Source organism: Mya arenaria, chromosome 12 (assembly GCF_026914265.1).
Source record: "Mya arenaria isolate MELC-2E11 chromosome 12, ASM2691426v1".
Classification (NCBI taxonomy): domain Eukaryota; kingdom Metazoa; phylum Mollusca; class Bivalvia; order Myida; family Myidae; genus Mya; species Mya arenaria.
The window spans coordinates 4259301-4280595 of NC_069133.1; the positions used below are offsets into that span (position 1 = coordinate 4259301).

At 35.9% G+C, this 21295-nt stretch overlaps 1 protein-coding gene across 5 annotated transcripts in view; it reads right to left on the reverse strand.

Annotated features, from left to right (window-relative positions):
- LOC128212343 (prominin-1-like) overlaps window positions 1-20975 on the reverse strand; it is a 36273-nt gene extending 15298 nt beyond the window's left edge. Inside the window, exons 1-13 of one of the 5 annotated variants that reach the window (XM_052917750.1) lie at window positions 20953-20975; window positions 16933-17271; window positions 16654-16712; window positions 13146-13354; window positions 6644-6831; window positions 5997-6092; window positions 5418-5617; window positions 4315-4389; window positions 2588-2651; window positions 2072-2148; window positions 1813-1904; window positions 1167-1319; window positions 316-442 (exon numbers count right to left, since the gene is read on the reverse strand). In XM_052917750.1, coding sequence (XP_052773710.1) covers window positions 316-442; window positions 1167-1319; window positions 1813-1904; window positions 2072-2148; window positions 2588-2651; window positions 4315-4389; window positions 5418-5617; window positions 5997-6092; window positions 6644-6831; window positions 13146-13354; window positions 16654-16712; window positions 16933-17224 — 1632 coding nt within the window. In that variant the 5' untranslated portion in view covers window positions 17225-17271; window positions 20953-20975. Of the gene's footprint in view, window positions 1-315; window positions 443-1166; window positions 1320-1812; window positions 1905-2071; window positions 2149-2587; window positions 2652-4314; window positions 4390-5417; window positions 5618-5996; window positions 6093-6643; window positions 6832-13145; window positions 13355-16653; window positions 16713-16932; window positions 17272-20185; window positions 20412-20448; window positions 20595-20624; window positions 20684-20741; window positions 20858-20952 lie in introns of those variants that run through there. The other 4 variants (XM_052917749.1, XM_052917748.1, XM_052917745.1 and 1 more) reach the window with 4 other exon arrangements.
- Window positions 20976-21295: the final 320 nt, after the last annotated feature.

Genomic DNA, 21295 nt, shown 5'->3' on the forward strand with positions numbered 1-21295 from the left:
AGGTACAGGAATGTGTACGTGTGGACTTCTTTTGTGCACTACGCCATCAAGGTATATGTATTTGGTGCAAGTTTAAAGCGTGTTGTCGATATCATATATTTGATTTGTGATCTAATTCATACAAGTTTGTGTAGGCTTGTGCATGGTGATCGTTTAAATGGCAACAACACAATCACGAGGAAAGCATGTTTTCGAGGGTCTATAGAGGCTAAAGGTAAACGTGGAAAGAGTGATTTCACGAACGACTACTGCTATTTGCGCTCGTACGGGTATCTACATGTACAAATACGAGTATTCTGTTTCTATAGTTGATACCTCTTCCAGTTTGTCCAGGTCTGTGAGCGGGTAGCAGACCAACTGATGGAAGGGGGCCCCGACCATGAACGTAGGAAACGTCAACAACATCAACAACGTGGAGAATATCAGGATAAACGCCGCCGAACTGGAAAACAGAACATGTTATCGTTACGATGATACAAGAGTCTTCCGATATTGATAACCAAGACAGCAACTCAAAGCGGCACATTAAAAACGCCCAATATGGAGATAACTGAACATGAACCACGGTAAGTAGCTATAAATGACAGGGTTAATCATCCGTACTCAAAAAACAGTGTGTGTATACCACGTGATAAACTACGTCAGAAAGCAACATTTCGCCTAAATTGAAGACATAAAAAGAAAACTTTTCTTTTAATACACCATTTTAATTGAAACAAAGGGCAGTCTATGCCACTTAAAAAGCCACGCCTTCGTTTAATAAGTGGGGTTTGATAAGGTGAATAGTTTCATAAAACACTTCGAAGTGTTTTAAGAAACTACACTCGATCAAACTCTGGTGAACTACCGCATGCAGGGCTACGTAGGCGACGTAGACTGCGCTATGTTTCATTTAAAATGAAGAAATAGGAAAGTTATCTTTGTTTAAAGTCATCATTCGAAGCAAGATATTGCCTTCCGACGTAGCACTTATGACGCAATTTATCACGTCGTATACACACACTGAAACATTATCGTTAGTTGTATCTACCATTTAATTGTTTGATGTTAATGGTTATTTCTCATTAATAATAAAACAGTAACATTCGGCCGAATCTTGAAAGGCACCCGCGGTTGTTGTGCGGGGTATTTGTTTGTATTAAAATAGCATCTGATGTGTATCTTACGCCATGAGGAAGATCCCACCACAGTTTGAGAGGCACCCCCGCTGGTGGGATGGAGTGACCGTGTGGGTTCCACAGAGGCCAAACAGGAGTCCCAGTAGGGCAAACACGACCACTACAAGCACAACGGAGGCCAGGCCAACACCACCGTACCATCTGTAATAGGATAAAAGTCCGTAATATACTAAATTAGAGGCGCTGGAAAAGAAAAATCTTTTATTTACTAGTTGATCAACGAAACATTGTTTTCGTCTTGTAGAGTATCAAATAACATGATTGTAATTAATGCAGTTGACACTTTTCTTATCAGCCTTTAAGTGTGTAGAAACAGTATCGAATTGAACTAACGTGTAATATAAAAACAATAAAAAATGATGATATTGTGAACAGTTACATAAAAAATATACCTTCATCCTGAATCATGAAGAAAAATATATATGTATATACCAGATGAATTATTAACCGTCGGAGAAGAATTAAAGAAGGACCATTTTTATATCCGTGTTGATTTGCTACATGGCAAACAGCCAATTACGAACATACATAACTTCAAAAGGAAGTTGATATTTTTGTTCTTGTTTTTGATTGATGGCTTTAGTATTTGCCAATGTTGGTATTATGTTGTGTAAAATTGATTATTCCAAGTTACCTGTATTGGTCGTATTGTTTGAGGATATCCGTGTAGTCTCTAAGGTCACTGGAGAGTTTGTCTAAATCCAGTGAACTATTTGCACCGCTGATCTGGAATTTAGATCCAAAACGGTATTTATTATCAATAATATAATTATTGTTTATTTCGTTGTTTTCTTACTTTTTATCGTTCGGTGAAATGGACTTATTCCATACATAAAAATTAACTCGATTGTTCTACGAAACGACAAAAAAGATAATCGATGAATAATGCGCACCTCGTCGTTAAGATCTTCAACCGTGCTAAGGACCTCCGCCAAGTCCCCTCGAAGTGCATCTATATCTGTCTTCATATCTGAAATGTAACACCGCAACCCAATGTCAACATGCTTAAATAATACACAAACTTGTTTGAGTTTGCACAGCTTATACATATCAAAACGACATATGCACATACAGTATACGGGGTGTAATTAAACCCTTGTGTTACTTGTTGAAACTGTATCGACATGTACATAATCACGAGCAAATTGTTTGCCAATTATCCTATGGTCAAAATGATAAATTCGCCTGGTGAAACATATGCGTGTTTAAATTAAAAAAGCTCAAGGGCCCCCTTCAATTTCGTCCAAGAAAATCGCCAAAATCCAAGAAGGCCGCCGCAATCTAATTTCCCTAAATATTATAAGGAGGAATCAGATTCTGATTTCTGCAAGCGAAACAACTTTTGAAACTTTAAACACAATATGCACATTCTTTCACAATATGACCCGACTATCGATATTCTAACCGACCTGATATAGTGGTGTTCGACTCGTTCTTCACAGTCTCAGGAAGGTTATCTAATTCTGCCTCCGCCTGAAGACAAACAAGTGTATCATTTACATATAAATGTTCAAATATTCACTAGATTCTTGCAGACGTGTTCAGTAAAGTTCCAAAGATAGACAGTGTACGTCAGTTTTAGTTTAAACAATTTGAATTTGAATACATTCTACAAAAGAAAATGTACAAAAAATAAACGTTATCGAACAAAGGTAATACTACAGAAACACTACAGAAATACTACAGAAACACTACAGAAATACTACAGAAATACTACAGAAACACTACAGAAACATTACAGAAATACTACAGAAATACTACAGAAACACTACAGAAATACTACAGAAATACTACAGAAACACTACAGAAACACTACAGAAATACTACAGAAATACTACAGAAACACTACAGAAATACTACAGAAATACTACAGAAACACTACAGAAACACTACAGAAATACTACAGAAACACTACAGAAATACTACAGAAACACTACAGAAACACTACAGAAATACTACAGAAACACTACAGAAACATAAACATAAGGCAATACTTCGGAAATATGTTAAATGGTTTAAATTAAGACAGAATCAAGTAAAAACAATGAGATGTCTCCGTTCTGTCTCTCTTTAGAGCTGGTTATGAATAGATGAAAGTTGGTGTAAACGAACACTAAAATAAATCACGAACACTACTGGTGGAATGTATTCTCTGTCAGTGGGCAGACATTTTACAACTTTGTTAAAGTTAATAAAGATGCTAAGGGTCACCGTTGGTAACTTTCAAGTCTTTGACCCTCTGGAACTAAAATTGACAGATTTGTTACTTGCAGAGTATTTAACAAGATTTTGGAAACCCTTTTTAGATTAAGGTGTTTTATCTAAAAATTTAAGCTGGTTACAAAACTGGTTGACTTTTTTATATTTAACAATGATTCCGTTTACAATCTTGTTAACTTTAACGAAGTTCTAAATAATCGGCCAATTGTATGTTAGCAAAATATGTATCTTGCTACCAATAGTATTTCGATGTAACCGGTTGTAACCAATGTAACCGCGTAACCAAATATTTGAGATAAGTAACACAATTGTTTCAAACTTCGGAAAAAACACGTTTTAACTCATTGTAACTACTGTAACTGCATAACGCTGGTCAGATGACTGCCTGAAAACTCGATTTTTTTGTGGTTGAACTGTGTTCAATGTATACACTGTGCTAGGAATATTTGCCTGTAACCCGGGTACCCATAATATGGGAAGGGTTACGAATCCCAAGCTCCCAATTTGTTGGCCGTTTTGCGGCGCTAATAGCATACTGGTGATGTAAACTTACCCTGGGTTGGTCATATTGGCGTTACATGTCTCGTCTGATTCCATTAACCTGAGACTGTGGTGATGCATAGTGTGTGTCTCAAATACAACCCCTTGCCCCAAAGAATTATTTGTTTCCAAAACGAGAAATTGGAGAGGTTCCATTACACCAGAGAATCGTGTACTAGTCCATGTAAATAATGTAGGTAAGTCTAAAAGTGGTTCGAAATAAACTTATATATTGTGAATTTTTGTAGTATATATTGTTTTTGAAACCGAGGCGCCATGTTTTTGCTACACATCCTGTGATGTGACATTTTACTGATGACGAATGTAATACAAAAGGATGAGTGTAAACAAACAAAAGTTATGCCTATTCCTGTACCGTTTCTAACTGTTGGGTCATATTGGTGTTCTTGGCGTTGTCCATGCTGGTTCGGGCGCCTGTCAGGCTGGGAAACTGAAAAAAAACATTTGTGTCTGAAACATTAACGATACTCGTGAATGGCCAGTTTCCTAACCAATTTCATGAACAGAATGGCCGTTTTAACCAATTTCTTCACTTTTATGGCCGTTTTATTTTACCAATTGCTTCATTTTTATGGCCGTTTTAACCAATTTCTGCACTTTTATGGCCGTATTAACCAATGTCTTCACTTTTATGGCCGTTATATTTTACCAATTGCTTCATTTTTATGGCCGTATTAACCAATTTCTTCACTTTAATGGCCGTATTAACCAATGTCTTCACTTTTATGGCCGTTTTTAACCAATATCAGCCCTTTAATGGCCGTTTTAACCAATTTCTTCACTTTTATGGCCGTTTTCAACCAATATCAGCCCTTTAATGGCCGTTTTTAACCAATTTCTACAGTTTTATGGCCGTTTTTAACCAATATCAGCCCTTTAATGGCCGTTTTTAACCAATTTCTGCACTTTATAGCCGTTTTTAACCGATTTCTGCATTTTAATGGTCGTTTTTACCAATTTCTTTACTTCAATGGCCGTTTTTAACAAATTTTATTACCTTAATGACCGTTTTGTTACCAGTTTTTTTGTGTTTAGATATATTAACTACATGTTCTTCGCAAGAAACAGACTGCCTTGTGTTACACAAAAACTTGCGGTGATACTGTGAACTTGGTATATCTATGACAAGTTTCACCAAATCAGGTTTCGAGACGAGTTCGCGGGTTAATGTTATTTGACTAGAGTCTGGATATATCACCCACTAATTCTGTCATGTTACATTATAAGTATTAGTCATTAATCCCATTTTTCCATCACTGGTTTGCGCATTGTTTATTATCAGTTCTGGTGAGAACTAATGAAAACATTTACTTCTAAAACATGAATGCAATGTGTAGTTTAAACAAATCATTTTCGAATATCGCTAGCAAGTAAGTATGGTTTATTCTGTTCTTAAACGTATGTGTTTTTTCTTAAAACACATTTTTGAAGCGAAAGAATGAACTCATTGACAAATACCTGTGACGTGTCAACGTCGACTGAAGCCGAACTGTAGCTCGGTTGGCCAGAAGAAGGACAATTAACCCCGCAGGATGAGAAAATAGTGTCCATGTTGGTCTTGAAGCTGGTAAGCGAGGTATTGAGACTATTAATAGAAGTCTCCAGATCGGTCATGGCCGTCTCCACGTTCGTCAAGGCCGTATCGGCATCGTCCATTTCTATGAAGAATAATTTCTTAGTAATGTGGCGTTACAGTAAAATGTTGTAGGAGTCATTTTGTTTGTATTATTTCAAATATACTACAAGCAACACAAATAAACCATTCTTAGTGATGATCTGCTGGCTTATCAGCTATATATTTGTTTCTAACTTACCTTAGCACATGTATTTTAATTATTAATTGGCATTAACACGTGCAAACAGTGGCTACCATTGACAACAGTCCACTTACAGTGTTCTCCGCGTATAAGGGGAGAGCAGAACCAATATTTGTTTTTAAATTTCTGTTCGTCTTGGTTTGTTCAGGGTTTTTTATATCAAGTTATCATTTAACGTGACAAATAAAACTGCTGCCATGACATGGTGAGCGTTACTCACTGGTAGATATGTTATATCCTATAGCGATGGTCGATGTGAGATTCGTGTTGTTCTTGATCTGATCTCGAACAGGTATGCCCAATAAATAGTCCATGTCTGTAAATATACAAGGAATATAATGAGTTAGGAAAATTTTGAGACCTTGAAATTGTAAAGTCAGAATAACTTACGTTAACTAATTATGTTACGTCAAACTAATGTGTTCTGGTAGATTATTCAACACATAACCACACCGTTATTATATATAGCGTGAACATATGGTCAAGGATATTTACTTGCTCTATTTTGTGCGTAAAGATGTTTTCAGACATATTTTTTGCTCGATTTTGTGCGTGAACATGTTGTCAGACATATTTTCTTGCTCTGTTTTGTGCGTGAAAATGTTGTCATATATATTTTTGCTCTATTTTGAGCGTGAACATGTTGTCGGACATATTCACTAGCTCTATTTTGTGCGTGAAAATGTTGTCAGATATAACTTTTTGCTCCATTTTGCGCGTGAACATGTTGTCAGATATATTTTCTTGTTCTTCTTTGTTATGCTTAACATTGTTTCGAGAAACTAAGGCCCGGTCTTTTACTTGTTACAAATATGAGTATAAATCGAACATAAACTAAACCTAGTGATAAATTATAGCACCACTTACTGTCGAGGTCCCTGAACAGGGCGTCAATTGTGAAGTTTAAGTTGGTGCCCGCGATGCGCTCCACTTCTTGTAGTGTGTTATTTGTGAAAGTCCGCGCGTCAGTAAAAGTGTCGTTGACAACGTCGTCCAGAGACGTTAAGGTCGTGGACGTGTTGCTGTTGTTCACGTAAATGCAAATAGCACTTACACTGCAAATGAAGGATACCATAATTAAATTATAAGACTATGTTCCTTGATGAGGGAAGTAAACATTCGTTAAGGGTTATCCGTTATTGAACAAATATTACGGAACTTATTATATTAGAGCTTAAATTTCTCATGTCAAGAGTATAGTTTTGACCGTAAGGCCAAAACAAATTGATCATTTGTTCGTCGGATTTGCCGCACCTAAAATTCGAAAAACGAAAAAAAAATAAAAAAAACTTTTTTTTTGCGCCCGCACTTACTATTTGGCCGCGCATATTATTTTTTTTGTTTACTTCTGAATTTCCTCTATTTTCTGAAGTTATTTTACTAAGAATTTAATCCTTCAACGTCAACTTCGCCTTTTTTGAAGGTATTTCCATGCTTTACATTCTTCGCGAGCAAAATTTCCTCGTGTCAGGATAAAATCAGGTCCGGGTAACCGCAAAACAGCCGATATTTGTTAACAGTCTTTTTTGTCGGGAATATTTTGCAGGACGCACCGTTGTTATTTATTTCCGGTATTAATTTTCGGGTTACTTTCAGTTTTTGTAATGTAAAATACACGTTTGAAATGAAAATCAGTGTCAAAGTCAATGGATTACAGTCTTCAGTAAACAACAACAGTTTCACAGCGTCGAAGTCAATAATTATCTATGTGTGTTTTAAGTAATTCATTGTTTTGTACTCAAAATTTTGTGTTAAATAATAACTAAATCGGATTTTGAGTGCAAAACTTATATTAAAATACACGGACACACGACTTAACACAATTGAACATGTTTTGGTGAGTTATTTTTTAAATTTTCTAAAATGCATTTCTCAGTTTTCATATAATCATAATCGTTATAAACAGATAAAAATAGTAGGACTTGTAAATGTTTTAGAAACAGCCTGTACATTGAATTTATGAACCAGTCAATCCACGCCCCCTTCCCCCCCCCCCCCAGGTCCTGGGGTATACCAGGGATAGTCGGGGAAATGGGCCAAGTTTTTACCTTCCAGGTGGCCCCACAGTGCCGGGTGAATGCAGTGGATATACCCGGGGTTGGCTGGACTGAAAATCAAAGTCCCCGCTATTCCCCGGACCTTGGGGCGTGGTTACAATTGACTAGTGCATTACATACACATGGACAGTATAAAAAAACATCAGTAAAATCAGAAAATGAAACCTTTTATAAGTAAAATGACTGTTTTAATTTTCTCAATTCTTCGTTTTTATCCACTTGTTTTCTTTGATCCATTTGTATAAAATGGCCTGTAATTAAAGTGGCCTGTTTCTTATGGGCATTGGTTTATACTATTTTTTTTAGCTCGATTGTAGCTTATAGAATCACTCTCGAGTCCGTTTCCTGGGCAGAAACCAGTACTGTGTCCTTTTTTTGAGAAGCTATGAGAAAGTACCCCTGGTGGGGATCGAACCCACAACCTCTTAGGTGAGAGGCGGACACCTATACCACTAGACCACTCTCACCCTCTTATGGGCATTGAAGCTATGGAGGCCGACATGATATTCTTTTTCAAGGCACGGACCTATAAACCATAGGTTCGGGGTAAAGGCGGGTTCTTTAAAGGGAAATATCTTTATTCCACCACCTGCTCTAATATAATGACTGGTGCCACATTTGCAGATTTGTTTGATACTGCTTCATTTATGTTGTCCCGCAATTTAATCCACAGTGTCTTTTTTAGATATGTTCTCTGTGTTATTTACATTTTCAATCTTCTGAAATGTCAAAGTCACTAGTAGTTGACACCAATTTAATCATGTGCTTCAAGAGGTTCAAATTTAGACCTGACCCAATATTTAGAAATGCTCAAATCATGAATAACTCTTACAAGTCTAAAATGTTTTTTTTGTAATAGTAAGTTACGGAATGAATACAATAGTTTTCTTTTTGGTCTTCGAATAATTGTATGTTACTATAAGGAATGTTGTCTTTACAATAATCCACGTTTAAATTGAAGTTAATAGTAAAGCACTGGACCTTATTGCTATTTGTTAAATATTGAGAGAGATTTTCATGTCACTGTGATACAATCAAAACCTTTTCATTAATAACTGAACATATGTTTGCAATAAAAAAGCATTTCTTGACATAATTGTATGATAAATTTGGTAACAAATATACTTTTTAATTTTTTTTAAATTTTTCGCCTTGCGCTCGCCTCTGATTTGCCTTAAATTAAAAAAAAAGTATTTTTTTTTTTCGCTCGCTCGCTCCTACTTTTTTTTGGGCAAAATCCGTAGAACAAATGATCAATTTGTTGTGGCCTAAATATTGACCTGACGCTCATAAATACACCTCGTAGTATCGTAGTTTAATTTCGGTTAAATGCGCTTCATAACAGTACACAGCACTATGACATACATCATTGTTTGGTAGGGGTTTAAGATTCAGTCTACTAGTCTAAACTTTGGGATCTCGAGCTCTGCCTGCACACAGATTATTTGTTTTCGGATTCTTAAAAAACTTTTACTCATTAACCAGAGGACAGCCAAGGAAAACCACCCCTATCTCATATAACATATATTACTCACCTGTGAGCTATAAGTGGGGTACTGTAACGAGTGTAGCTCACCTTGGACTATATGTCGGGCACTGTAACGTTTGTAGCTCACCGTGAGTTACATGTGGGGCACTGTAACGCATGTAGCATGTAGCTGACATGGGGCTACATATGGGGCTCTGTAACGCATATAGCTCACCGTGAGTTACATGTGGGGCACTGTAACGCATGTATTCACCGTGAGCTACATGTAGGGCACAATAACGCATTTGGTCACCGTGAGCTACATGTGAGGCACTGTAACGCATGTAGCTCACCGTGAGCTACATATGGGGCACTGTAACGCATGTATTCACCGTGATCTACATGTGGGGCACTGTAACGCATGTAGCTCACCGTAAGCTAAATGTTGGCACTGTAACGCATGCATTCACCGTGAGTAACATGTGGGGCGCTGTAACGCATGTAGTTCACCGTGAGCTGCATGTGGGGCACTGTAACGCATGTATTCACCGTGATCTACACGTGGGGCACTGTAACGCATATAGCTCACCGTGAGTTACATGTGGGGCACTGAAGCGCATGTACTCACCGTGATCCACATGTGGGGCACTGTAACGCATGTAGCTCACCGTGATCTACATGTGGGGCACTGTAACGCATGTATTCACCGTGATCTACATGTGGGGCACTGTAACGCATATAGCTCACCGTGAGTTACATGTGGGGCACTGAAGCGCATGTACTCACCGTGAGTAACATGTGGGGCGCTGTAACGCATGTATTCACCGTGAGCTACATGTGGGGCACTGTAAAGCATGTATTCACCGTGACCTACAAGTGGGGCACTGTAACGCATGTATTCACCGTGATCTACATGTGGGGCACTGTAACGCATGTACTCACCGTGATCTACATGTGGGGCACTGTAACGCATGTATTCACCGTGATCTACATGTGGGGCACTGTAACGCATGTACTCACCGTGAGTAACATGTGGGGCGCTGTAACGCATGTAGTTAACTGTGAGCTGCATGTGGGGCGCTGTAAAGCATGTAGTTCACCGTGAGCTACATGTTGGGCGCTGTAACGCATGTAGCTCACCGTGAGCTATATATGGGGCACTGTAACGCATGTAGGTCACTGAGAGCTGCATGTGGGGCGCTGTAAAGCATGTAGTTCACCGTGAGCTACATGTTGGGCGCTGTAACGCATGTAGCTCACCGTGAGCTATATATGGGGCACTGTAACGCATGTAGTTCACCGAGAGCTATGTACGTCAAACTTGTATTGCCATTTTTTAAGTATTTCTTTCAAGGAAAATATTTTGTTAACAATTGGTTACACAGTTACTGCTTCCTTTTCTAAAATATAACATATATTATAGCTAACGTGTGTCACATTAAGCCCTCAAGCCTCATAGCTCACATGTATTACATAAAGCCCACGAGTCTTATAGCTCACGTGTATCGCATATAGCCCACGAGCCTTATAGCTCACGTGTATCGCATATAGCCCACGAGCCTTATAGCTCACGTGTATCGCATATAGCCCACGAGCCTTATAGCTCACATGTATCGCATATAGCCCACGAGCCTTATAGCTCACGTGTATCGCATATAGCCCACGAGCCTTATAGCTCACGTGTATCGCATATAGCCCACGAGCCTTAGAGCTCACGTGTATCGCATATAGCCCACGAGCCTTATAGCTCACATGTATCGCATATAGCCCACGAGCCTTATAGCTCACGTGTATCGCATACAGCCCACGAGCCTTATAGCTCACATGTATCGCATATAACCCACGAGCCTTATAGCTCACGTGTATCGCATATAGCCCACGAGCCTTATAGCGCACATGTATCGCATATAGCCCACGAGACTTATAGCTCACATGAATCGCATATAGCCCACGGGCCTTATAGCTCACATGTATCGCATATAGCCCACGAGCCTTATAGCTCACATGAATCGCATATAGCCCACGGGCCTTATAGCTCACGTGTATCGCATATAGCCCACGAGCCCTATAGCTCACATGTTTCACATAAAGCCCACGAGTCTTATAGCTCACGTGTATCGCATATAGCCCACAAGCCTTATAGCTCACATGTATCACATATAGCCCACGAGTCTTATAGCTCACATGTTTCACATATAGCCCACGAGTCTTATAGCTCACGTGTATCGCATAAAGCCCACGAGACTTATAGCTCACATGTTTCACATATAGCCCACGAGTCTTATAGCTCACATGTTTCACATATAGCCCACGAGTCTTATAGCTCACATGTTTCACATATAGCCCACGAGTCTTATAGCTCACGTGTATCGCATATAGCCCACAAGCCTTATAGCTCACATGTATCACATAAAGCCCACGCGCCTTATAGCTCCCATGTATCGCATATAGCCCACGAGTCTTATAGCTCACATGTTTCACATAAAGCCCACGAGTCTTATAGCTCACGTGTATCACATATAGCCCACAAGCCTTATAGCTCACATGTTTCACATAAAGCCCACGAGTCCTATAGCTCACATGTATAACATATAGCCCACGAGTCTTATAGCTCACATGTTTCACATAAAGCCCACGAGTCTTATAGCTCACATGTTTCACATAAAGCCCACGAGTCTTATAGCTCACATGTTTCACATAAAGCCCACGAGTCTTATAGCTCACATGTTTCACATAAAGCCCACGAGTCTTATAGCTCACATGTATCACATATAGCCCACGAGTCTTATAGCTCACATGTTTCACATAAAGCCCACGAGTCTTATAGCTCACGTGTATCGCATAGAGCCCACGCGCCTTATAGCTCACATGTATCGCATATAGCCCACGAGCCCTATAGCTCACATGTTTCACTTATGTGAGCTACATGTCGAAAGAGCTTTATGTGGTTATTAAAGCAATATTATATCAATATTTTATTTCAGAAGTAACATCATGTTCCCGATGATCGTTAAAATGTCTAATGAAGTAATAAAATAATTGCGCAATGCATTGCAACATGAGAAATAAAATCGTGAACATGAATGTTTTAACTTTAATAGAACATAAGGATAATGGAAATACGTTTGTATGGAGAATGAATCATCTCATGAACAAACTTTAAAGAACAACGTTTAAACCATCAACGTGCTAAACACTACGTCACTAATACATCGGGTATATCAGCTTTTTGTTTAAGCTATTCAACATTTTTCAGAAACAATACATTTTGTTTTTGAACTAACGAATTCAAAAGTAATTCAATGAGTGCAGGTTGATACATACCATCGACACAATAAAGTATACAGTATAAATAAAGGGGTGAATTAGAGTTGTCAAATGGTATAAGGTGAGAGTGATCCAGTCCGCCTGTCTCCCAATAGGTTATGGGTAGGGGTACTTGTTTCTTGTCTCCAAAGATGAGCACATGTTCTTGTTTTTACCCTTGAAACGTACTTGAGAGAGATTAACATCAGCGTTCAGCTCTCATCGCAATCATACTTAAATACATTAGTATTAACTAAAGGGAAACTGGAGGGGTGAAACGAAACTGTTTTATCTGCTTCCTTACTTGATGTCAGTTACAGCCCTTGATCCCTTTAGCCCTCGAATTCTCAGTTAACCTTCATTCTTTGTGTCACGGTACAAAGTGAAGCAGCGTCCGCGCCATATATATATATTTATACGAGGGGTGTTCGTAAAATTTCGGGAGAAGTGCCGTAACATTGTTATTTTTAATATTTGTACACAATATATATATATATATGTATGCTAAGATTAATAATTAAGAATGTATTGAACTTACAGGAGAAACGAAGTAGATATGATGAGAGTAATGATGAAGCAGCCCTTTCTGCAGTTACTTCCGGCCTGTTTGGGGTCCTGTTTCTTTCTCCCGCCGCAGTTTCCACAGCAACGACAACAGCAGAAACACACGGCGAATATCGGGAAGATGATGATGAAAAGTAATCCCGTGACAACCGCAATGGCGAATCCCAGAAAATACGGGATGTACTGGAATGGACGAGGTATGTTAGATTTGCTATGAACAAACAGTTAATGGATAATAATAATAATAATAATAATAATAGAAGTAATCATATTAGTAGAAATAATAATATCAATAATAACAATAGTAATTATAATAATGATAATAATAATGATAATAATAATAATAATAATAATAATAATAATAATAATAATAATAATAATAATAATAATAATAATAATCATAATCATAATAATAATAATAATAAAAATAATGATAATAATAGAAGTAATAATAATAGTAGAAATAATAATAATAATAATAATAATAATAATAATAATAATAATAATAATAATAATAATAATAATAATATAATAATAATAATATAATAATAATAATAATAATAATAATAATAATAATAATAATAATAATAATAATCCTCAAAATATTTATTTGGCCGAAAATTGGGTTATATCAGAATGGTTTTGTCATTATTTACTACACGAATCACACCACTAGCGGAATAAAGAAAAATTAAGGCTTAAACTACAATAGATCTTGGAAGAGCCTGTTTAATTATTTACTTATAACATCTTGATATTTTGTTCGGCATTAACGAGACTCTTTGTTGATACACAAACATTCGTTTTGATAGCTTAACGGATTAAATAGTTTGTATAGAAAGTAACCTTCAAAATGTGTTTTATAGTCATTTTATTGAATTTAAGAACAGGTTGAAATTGGAAAAGAAACCCGAAGAATAACGTTGAAATATAAAATTGCCATAAACAATACATTGCAATTTATCGTGAAGAGGTTTTGACTTAGATAAGTGTCCTTTAAAGTACTTTAATGATTAAAACTTGTATCTGGTATGACATGGTTCTTCCTTGTTCATGCCACTCAATCGAAGGCAGAACACGTTACAGTAACCATTAACTTGAAATATATATGAAGACTATAAAAAATGCTAAAAGGGAAATTGATGTTAAAGAAAAAATGTGGGCATATACAATTACATCTTTCTATATGTTCTTTATACATTCAGGTATACTCGTTGAAACACATTCTATCGTTGGTCTTTCAATATCAACCTTCTATCATTTCAATGACGTACTTCCGATATGACGTCATGTGTGTGTGTGTGCGTGTGTGTGTGACGTCAAAATTTAGTATTTAGAATGCGAAAGTCATAAACCTTTATGAAAACACGTATAATACGCCATTCTAATTATAGCACCAGAAAATATTCGGTACTGCTTTCACAAAAGTTCTTGAATTGAAATTCCACATAAAAAAACAGATACTAATTGGATTCCTTTAATGCTCCATACATAGATTGCACGTATATACAGCTAATTGAAGTAAACATTGCGGTCGTGGAAATAAGTGAATAATAGCGAAATGCGAACTTCCAATAACCTAATACTCCTCGACCATTGTCTATTCCGAATGATGTTTCCACCATCGTACAAGAGCTATTCAAAACAATATTGAGATACAAATGACTGCAATATATTTCTTTGGCCGAAAATTTGGTAATGGCAATACTGTGACGTCATTAATAATATTAACATAATAATAATAATAAATATGGCTAAATATGTTATATCTGTAAAGAAGGATTGATTTTTAGAAAACTTAGCTAAGTTAATATAAAGTGCTATGAGATTAAAACAATAAAAGCTAGAAGTTTAGCTGCTTCTATTGGTTATATTTTCGTATATATCAATCGGATATTGCTTTTGTAAATAGATATGTTATGTCATCACATAATTGCTTATAAATCATTATACTTTTGTGTCTTGGCCATAAATAGATAGTTTGTATATGGCCAAAGGCAAACATAAAACTCTTGCACTCTTAAATCAATTACACAAATCACTGACTACCGAAATACAGCAAACCCACGGTACAAAATAATTATAAAGATATTATAAGTAAATAATTAAACAAGATCTTGCAAGATCTATTGTAGCTTTTACATTAACGTGACTATTTGTTGATACCTACATATTCGTTTTCATAGCTTAACGGATTAAAGAGTTTGAACGTCTTTGTATAGAAAGTATCCTTTTAGATGTGTTTTATAGTTATTTTATTAGATTAAAGAGCAGGTCGAAATTGTAAAGAAAAAGAAAAGAATAACATTAAAGAAAAATGAAATATAAAATTGCCATTAATAGTGCAATACAATGCTTTATGGAGTCATAAAAATCATTCTATAGTTTAACGAATTAGACAGTTTTAACAGCTTTTTGTAGAAAGTATTCAAAATGTATTTTATATAGTACTTTAATTTATTTAAATACCAGGTTCAAATTGAATCTGCAAAGCGAAGAATAACGTCAAGACAAATGCAACATAAAATTACCATAAACAATTTAATGAAATTTTAGATAAAGAGGTTTTGACGTATATAAGTGTCCTATGTTATTACTTATATGATCAAAACTAGTAAGATAAATCAGTTATCAAGTAGGTATGCTATAATTCTTCCTTGTTCCTTCTACTCAATCGAAGACAGAACAGCAACCTATTACATGAAACATATATAGATGTTTAAAAGGAAATCGCTGATAAAGAAAATTGTGGGCACATGCAATTAAATATTATTATATGTCCCATTAAAACACGTTCAATCGTTGGCGTTTCAAAATCAACCTGCCAAAACTTCATACTGTCATACTCTAAGAGACATTTGCTCGGATATCAGCATTGGCCTTTGAATGTCAACCTTTAAAAATACATGACTTCATATGACTGAATGACATATTAAAGTTACACTCTTATTCAAAATCAATACAAATACATGTGTAACAAACATACATTTTGAGAGATACACCTTAAACTATTTACTTAATAATGCATTTATGGAATATTATTAACTATATTGTAACCGTGTATTTAATAGCTAAGATCGCAAAAATATTAAATGATTGGTGAGTGCTAAAAGATTTACTGTAACCTACTATAGTCCCGTAAGGTGGAAATACCATATTTTCTGCACCTTTCTTTCAAATTAAACTCGGTGTCCTTTATTTTAGAACCATTGTTTGTTTTCGACATTTATTTATCCTTTTTGATGTATCGAAACAACTGTATTGATTGTAGTAAATAAATCTTATATGGGAGTAAAAGTGCGTCTTTAATACAGTTTATTCAAATGTCAATATTGTTGTTTACCACCGCTTTTCGATTATGCAATAAATGCGCAACATCAGGAAGTGGTTACAGAATGTGTAAATTGAGTAGCGACGACGGGGCACTCTCGGCCCTCTTTAAGAACTATTACAAATGACTATTTAAATACAAAGTAACTCACGTTGCTATAACTGCCTACAATGGCGCTTAGATCCTGATCAGCGAGCTTTTCCAACAAATCTGAAAAGAAAACAAAACAACGCCTGCATATTTCTGTCTAAGAAGTTGACTATGATAAATAGCAAATTGTTTGACAACAACATAACAGTAAACAGCAAAAACGAACAACTTTTATTGACACATCTACGGTAGCGAATGCTGTGGAAATGGTGTTACTAATTAGTGTAGTTGTTTTACAGTGAAATATGTAGGTTCAAAATTACGTGAATATCATTAATACCATTTGGAAAGCCTTTCACGAAGATGGCATCAATAAATCCATGAATCATGTTGTAATACGCCGATAGCCCCTCGCTGACCCGGGAGGGCTCTGTTAGGACGTACGCATCCCCCGCTGGCCAGTCCGCCCACGTGATCAAAGAAGCGTTGTCCGCCGTGTTTCCGGCAGCATCTGACAGCGTCTGTGGTGTGTATACGGGATCGTCGGTAAGCACCGGAAGGACACAGACCAGGAAGCAACAGCAACAAAAGGCTGTCCTTGTGACCACGTGCTGTCTTTTCCGGATGTACATTGTTACACACTGCACTATTAACAGACTGTTACTTCTTCATCCAAGCGCTGAAAATGTTTTAAAACAAGTCCTATAAATACTTTCTACACATTATTGCGTCATACATTTTCTCAATTGTGCAAACACCCGTGTCGTCATTAAACGTGTTGGCTGTCTGTCCGTTTATTCTGATTAAACCGACTAGATTAGTACATAACCCGTCTTTAGAGATGTTTATACTCTTACCTAATTTTCTAATAGACAAATCAAATGTTACCGTATTGTTACCATCAATAAGAATTAAACGATCAAGATGAACCCTAACACGTCTTTAGGGAAAAATACACCGTACCAATCTAACGTATTTCCATGATGATAACAAAACGCATAGCAAAACCTCGCTTGGTATTTAAATTTCATAAAATACTGACTTTTAACTTCTGTATATCACACCGTGTATACAAAACCTTGCTTGATATTTAAATTTCATAGAATACTGACTGTATAATTCTGTTGTTGACGATACACAACATGTGCTACAATATGATATGGTGATCGATATGCCGTATTTCCGCGCAACTTTTATCCAATATTGTTGTGATGGCGATACCTTGATAACGGAGACTATCGATTGTAAAGGTATAAATCTGGAATTTCCCTCAAATGGCCCTCCTGAATAATGAATGAACTCAGGCAGAAGAAATATAAGATAGGATAATTAGTGAAGACATTCGGAACACCTCGGACATTTTCGTTCGAAAACAACCTCGGATGTATATGGACGGTTTATAATGTAAGAAATATATACAGTTTAAAGCTGCGCTCTCACAGATCTACCGTTTTTACAACTTTTTTTTTCTTTTTGTCTTAGAAAGAGCAAGATTTTGCATAAATATCTGCAGACCAATGCTAAAAGATTGCTGACACGAGATCAGATCGCAGATTTTCATATTTCTGTTTGAAAATTAATGTTTAATACTTAAATCGTTACTAAAGGTTTAAGAAAACTGCATAAAACATCAATTTTTGAACTTAAATATAAAAACCTGCGATCTAATTTTTGTCAGCAGTGTTGTGTAAATGGTTTCCATGCATTTTTGCAAAAAATTGCTCGTTCCAAGACACAAAAAAAATATTGTCAAATCGTTTAATCTACGAGAGTGCAGCTTTAACTACGCTGCAAGTATATCGCGTAGTAATTTCAATTTAGCAGTTAAACTACCTGACTTTACTCTTGGGTGTCTTAATAATTATTTATGCAATTTTACACTTCACTGACAACCAATTTAAACTTAGTAATACAAAACACACGTTAAAGCACTACTATTAATCAATTTTATTATTTAAAATTTACGAACTACTTCAAGTAATGTACTGACATATGTCCGAGGTTGTTTTCGATGTTTCCGGCGATATATAAATGGTGGCAATGCTAATGTGCCATGCGCGGCTTTTATTTGGTTCAGATATCATTAAAAGATCAATTTCTAAATATCCATAGTTTGAGCAGTAATAGTGAGTGCACAGAAGAAATGTGATATTTGCACAAAAAAACACATAAATAATCACGACAAATTTGTGAAGGAAAATTGAAACTTGTACAATGCATCGCCCATTGAAGTAATCGATTTTACCATCCTTAATGAAGTACATTTCAAAAACCCATCACCGTATTTCAGTTTAAGGTACGAGGAAGTTCTGAAAGACAGGTTAAGAATAAACTGTATTGTTAAAAGTCGTTTGCATAATCACACTTTTATAAACGGGTTTATGGAACTTAGCGTAAATCACTATGCACGTGCTTTTGTAATCGTCATGACAAACGTGTACATACTAGATGACGTACACTACACACAGTTGTTGTCGACACGTACACACGTTTCCCTACACGAAGCGTTCTCCACCTCTCTGCCATTTCTTCTTAATCATAACCTATTATAAAAAGCCCTACAAATATTCAATTTAAATATGACGATTCCAATCATTACGCCGTTTGGTTACCGGCTTGTAATGTTGTGATCCTTCCAAAACGGTAAAGCCAACTTTGGACGGATTGTTCAGAACTTCATTAAAGTTAACAACGTGCTGTACGTCATCGTTGTTAACTTTCAAATGTATACTAGAGACACTGATCTGGGAGTTTAATGGAAACACTTGTGATCTGCAGTGTTCCTAGCACGATTTGGGGAAACTGATTCGGCTGTTTGTTTTTTGAACCTACATATTTCACTGTAAAACTTTGAACGCATAATCTTAAAGTTCAGATTTAAAAGTTAATAGCGATGTCCTTTATCACTTTGTAAACTTTATAAAAGTTCTAAATAATCGTCCCATTTATTTTGAACAAGGTCCGTATTAACCTTCTTAGTAAATAAACTCATTTTTTTTCGATTTTTTAAGAACGGCTTTTTGAAATACCCTTTATTTTTCACTGACTGTATTCATTAATCTTCATTATTTTGACCGTATCTTACCTTTCGATCGTATTTTACCTTTCGACCGTATCTTACCTTTCGACCGTATCTTACTTTTCGACCGTATCTTACTTTTTCATATTTTTGGTGTCAACTCATTGTTAGTTTTCTTCTTTTCTGCACCGAATTGTTGTTTTTCTCACAAAGATGCTTTATGAATACGGCCCCAAAAAGAACATAATGTTTATTTGTCTTGAGCATATATAGCTCATCGTGCTAAACACAAATCAAATTACATATTACACGCATGAAAGAAAAAAGGCTAAAAACAATTTTCCAAGACAGCTGTTGATTGCGTTTATAACAACCCTCCAGTTTGGCTGACGATTTTAATTGTTGTTCTGGTTTTTTAACCAAAATGCGTCAAACGAGAAAAGTATGGAGACAAATGTGTTTTCTAAATACAAATTCTAGTTACAGGTAAATTTAACCAGCTTTATTACGGGATCAGTTTATTGAATTTATCTATTCCGGTAGCAGACTTGCATGTAACAAATGCTCTACCTACCTCATCGTTATAACGTCATATCTTCTTTCGATTCTTATCGGTGAAAAATCATACAAAATTATATTAACTCTTATTCCTTTCCAAATTACACCAATTACATTAAAAGTTTTATTTTGTAAAAAGTGGTAGTTTACATGACGTTTCGAAGCAAAACAGTCTAAAAAACGTTCATAAAACCAACAAAATATACCACAGAACAGCTTGAAAACCTTTCACAAAATCATATCAATTTAATCACAATAAGTCATCAGTCAGACCATTACCTTATTTTAATCCTTTTTTTTTACATGAACAAAAAAAATACCATTAATATTCTTTTAAAATATCACAAACGAATAATTATCCTTATAGTCCGCGCTAAACAAATATCCTGAAAGGTTCACATGCGAAATAAACAGAAAAGATGTAAAGCGATCCCGCAATTAAAAGTCTCAAATACCCGGTGTTGATCCGGCTTAAAGACTAGCTGCATGTCCAGGCGTAATATTTGTTTTGCATCATTAAATCCGCCGAACAATAAACAACGAGAACCTCTAAGTAAACTTATAATCAATACCTATTGTAAACAAATATCCTCCAATAAATTCTCTATTCAAGTGTTTCTTATGTTTTCACGGGCTACGGTTTGAATACAAATTTGATTAAGATTGTATCGATTTTGTTCTTAAGTTTTTAACAGTTTTATCCATTTCCTGTTTCAAATCACCATGGCCGAGCTCATCAGTTTTATACGAAATATTTATTCAATCGGTACAGAACATCAATACCTTAATAAAAGATTGGGAATGATAAGCCTCACTTCCTAGTATAGCGCATAAAATTAATATTTATAGATTGTTAAAGCAGTTACATTGAAAATCAATCAATTAATTAGAATACAAACTACATTAAATGTTACAGCCAATGGTATTGCAGATAGGCAATCAATAAGCGTTAGGCTTATTCAGTAAGAATAACCACATTTCGCTCACTCCGTCCATTCTTAATCATTAAGATTTTAATTCTAACAACTAACTATTACATAAATGCAATGACATGGCTACTAAACACATCGGGAAGATATCAGTTTTGAAAAGAAGAAAAAAACTTTTAAAGTGCATAAGCGTGGAA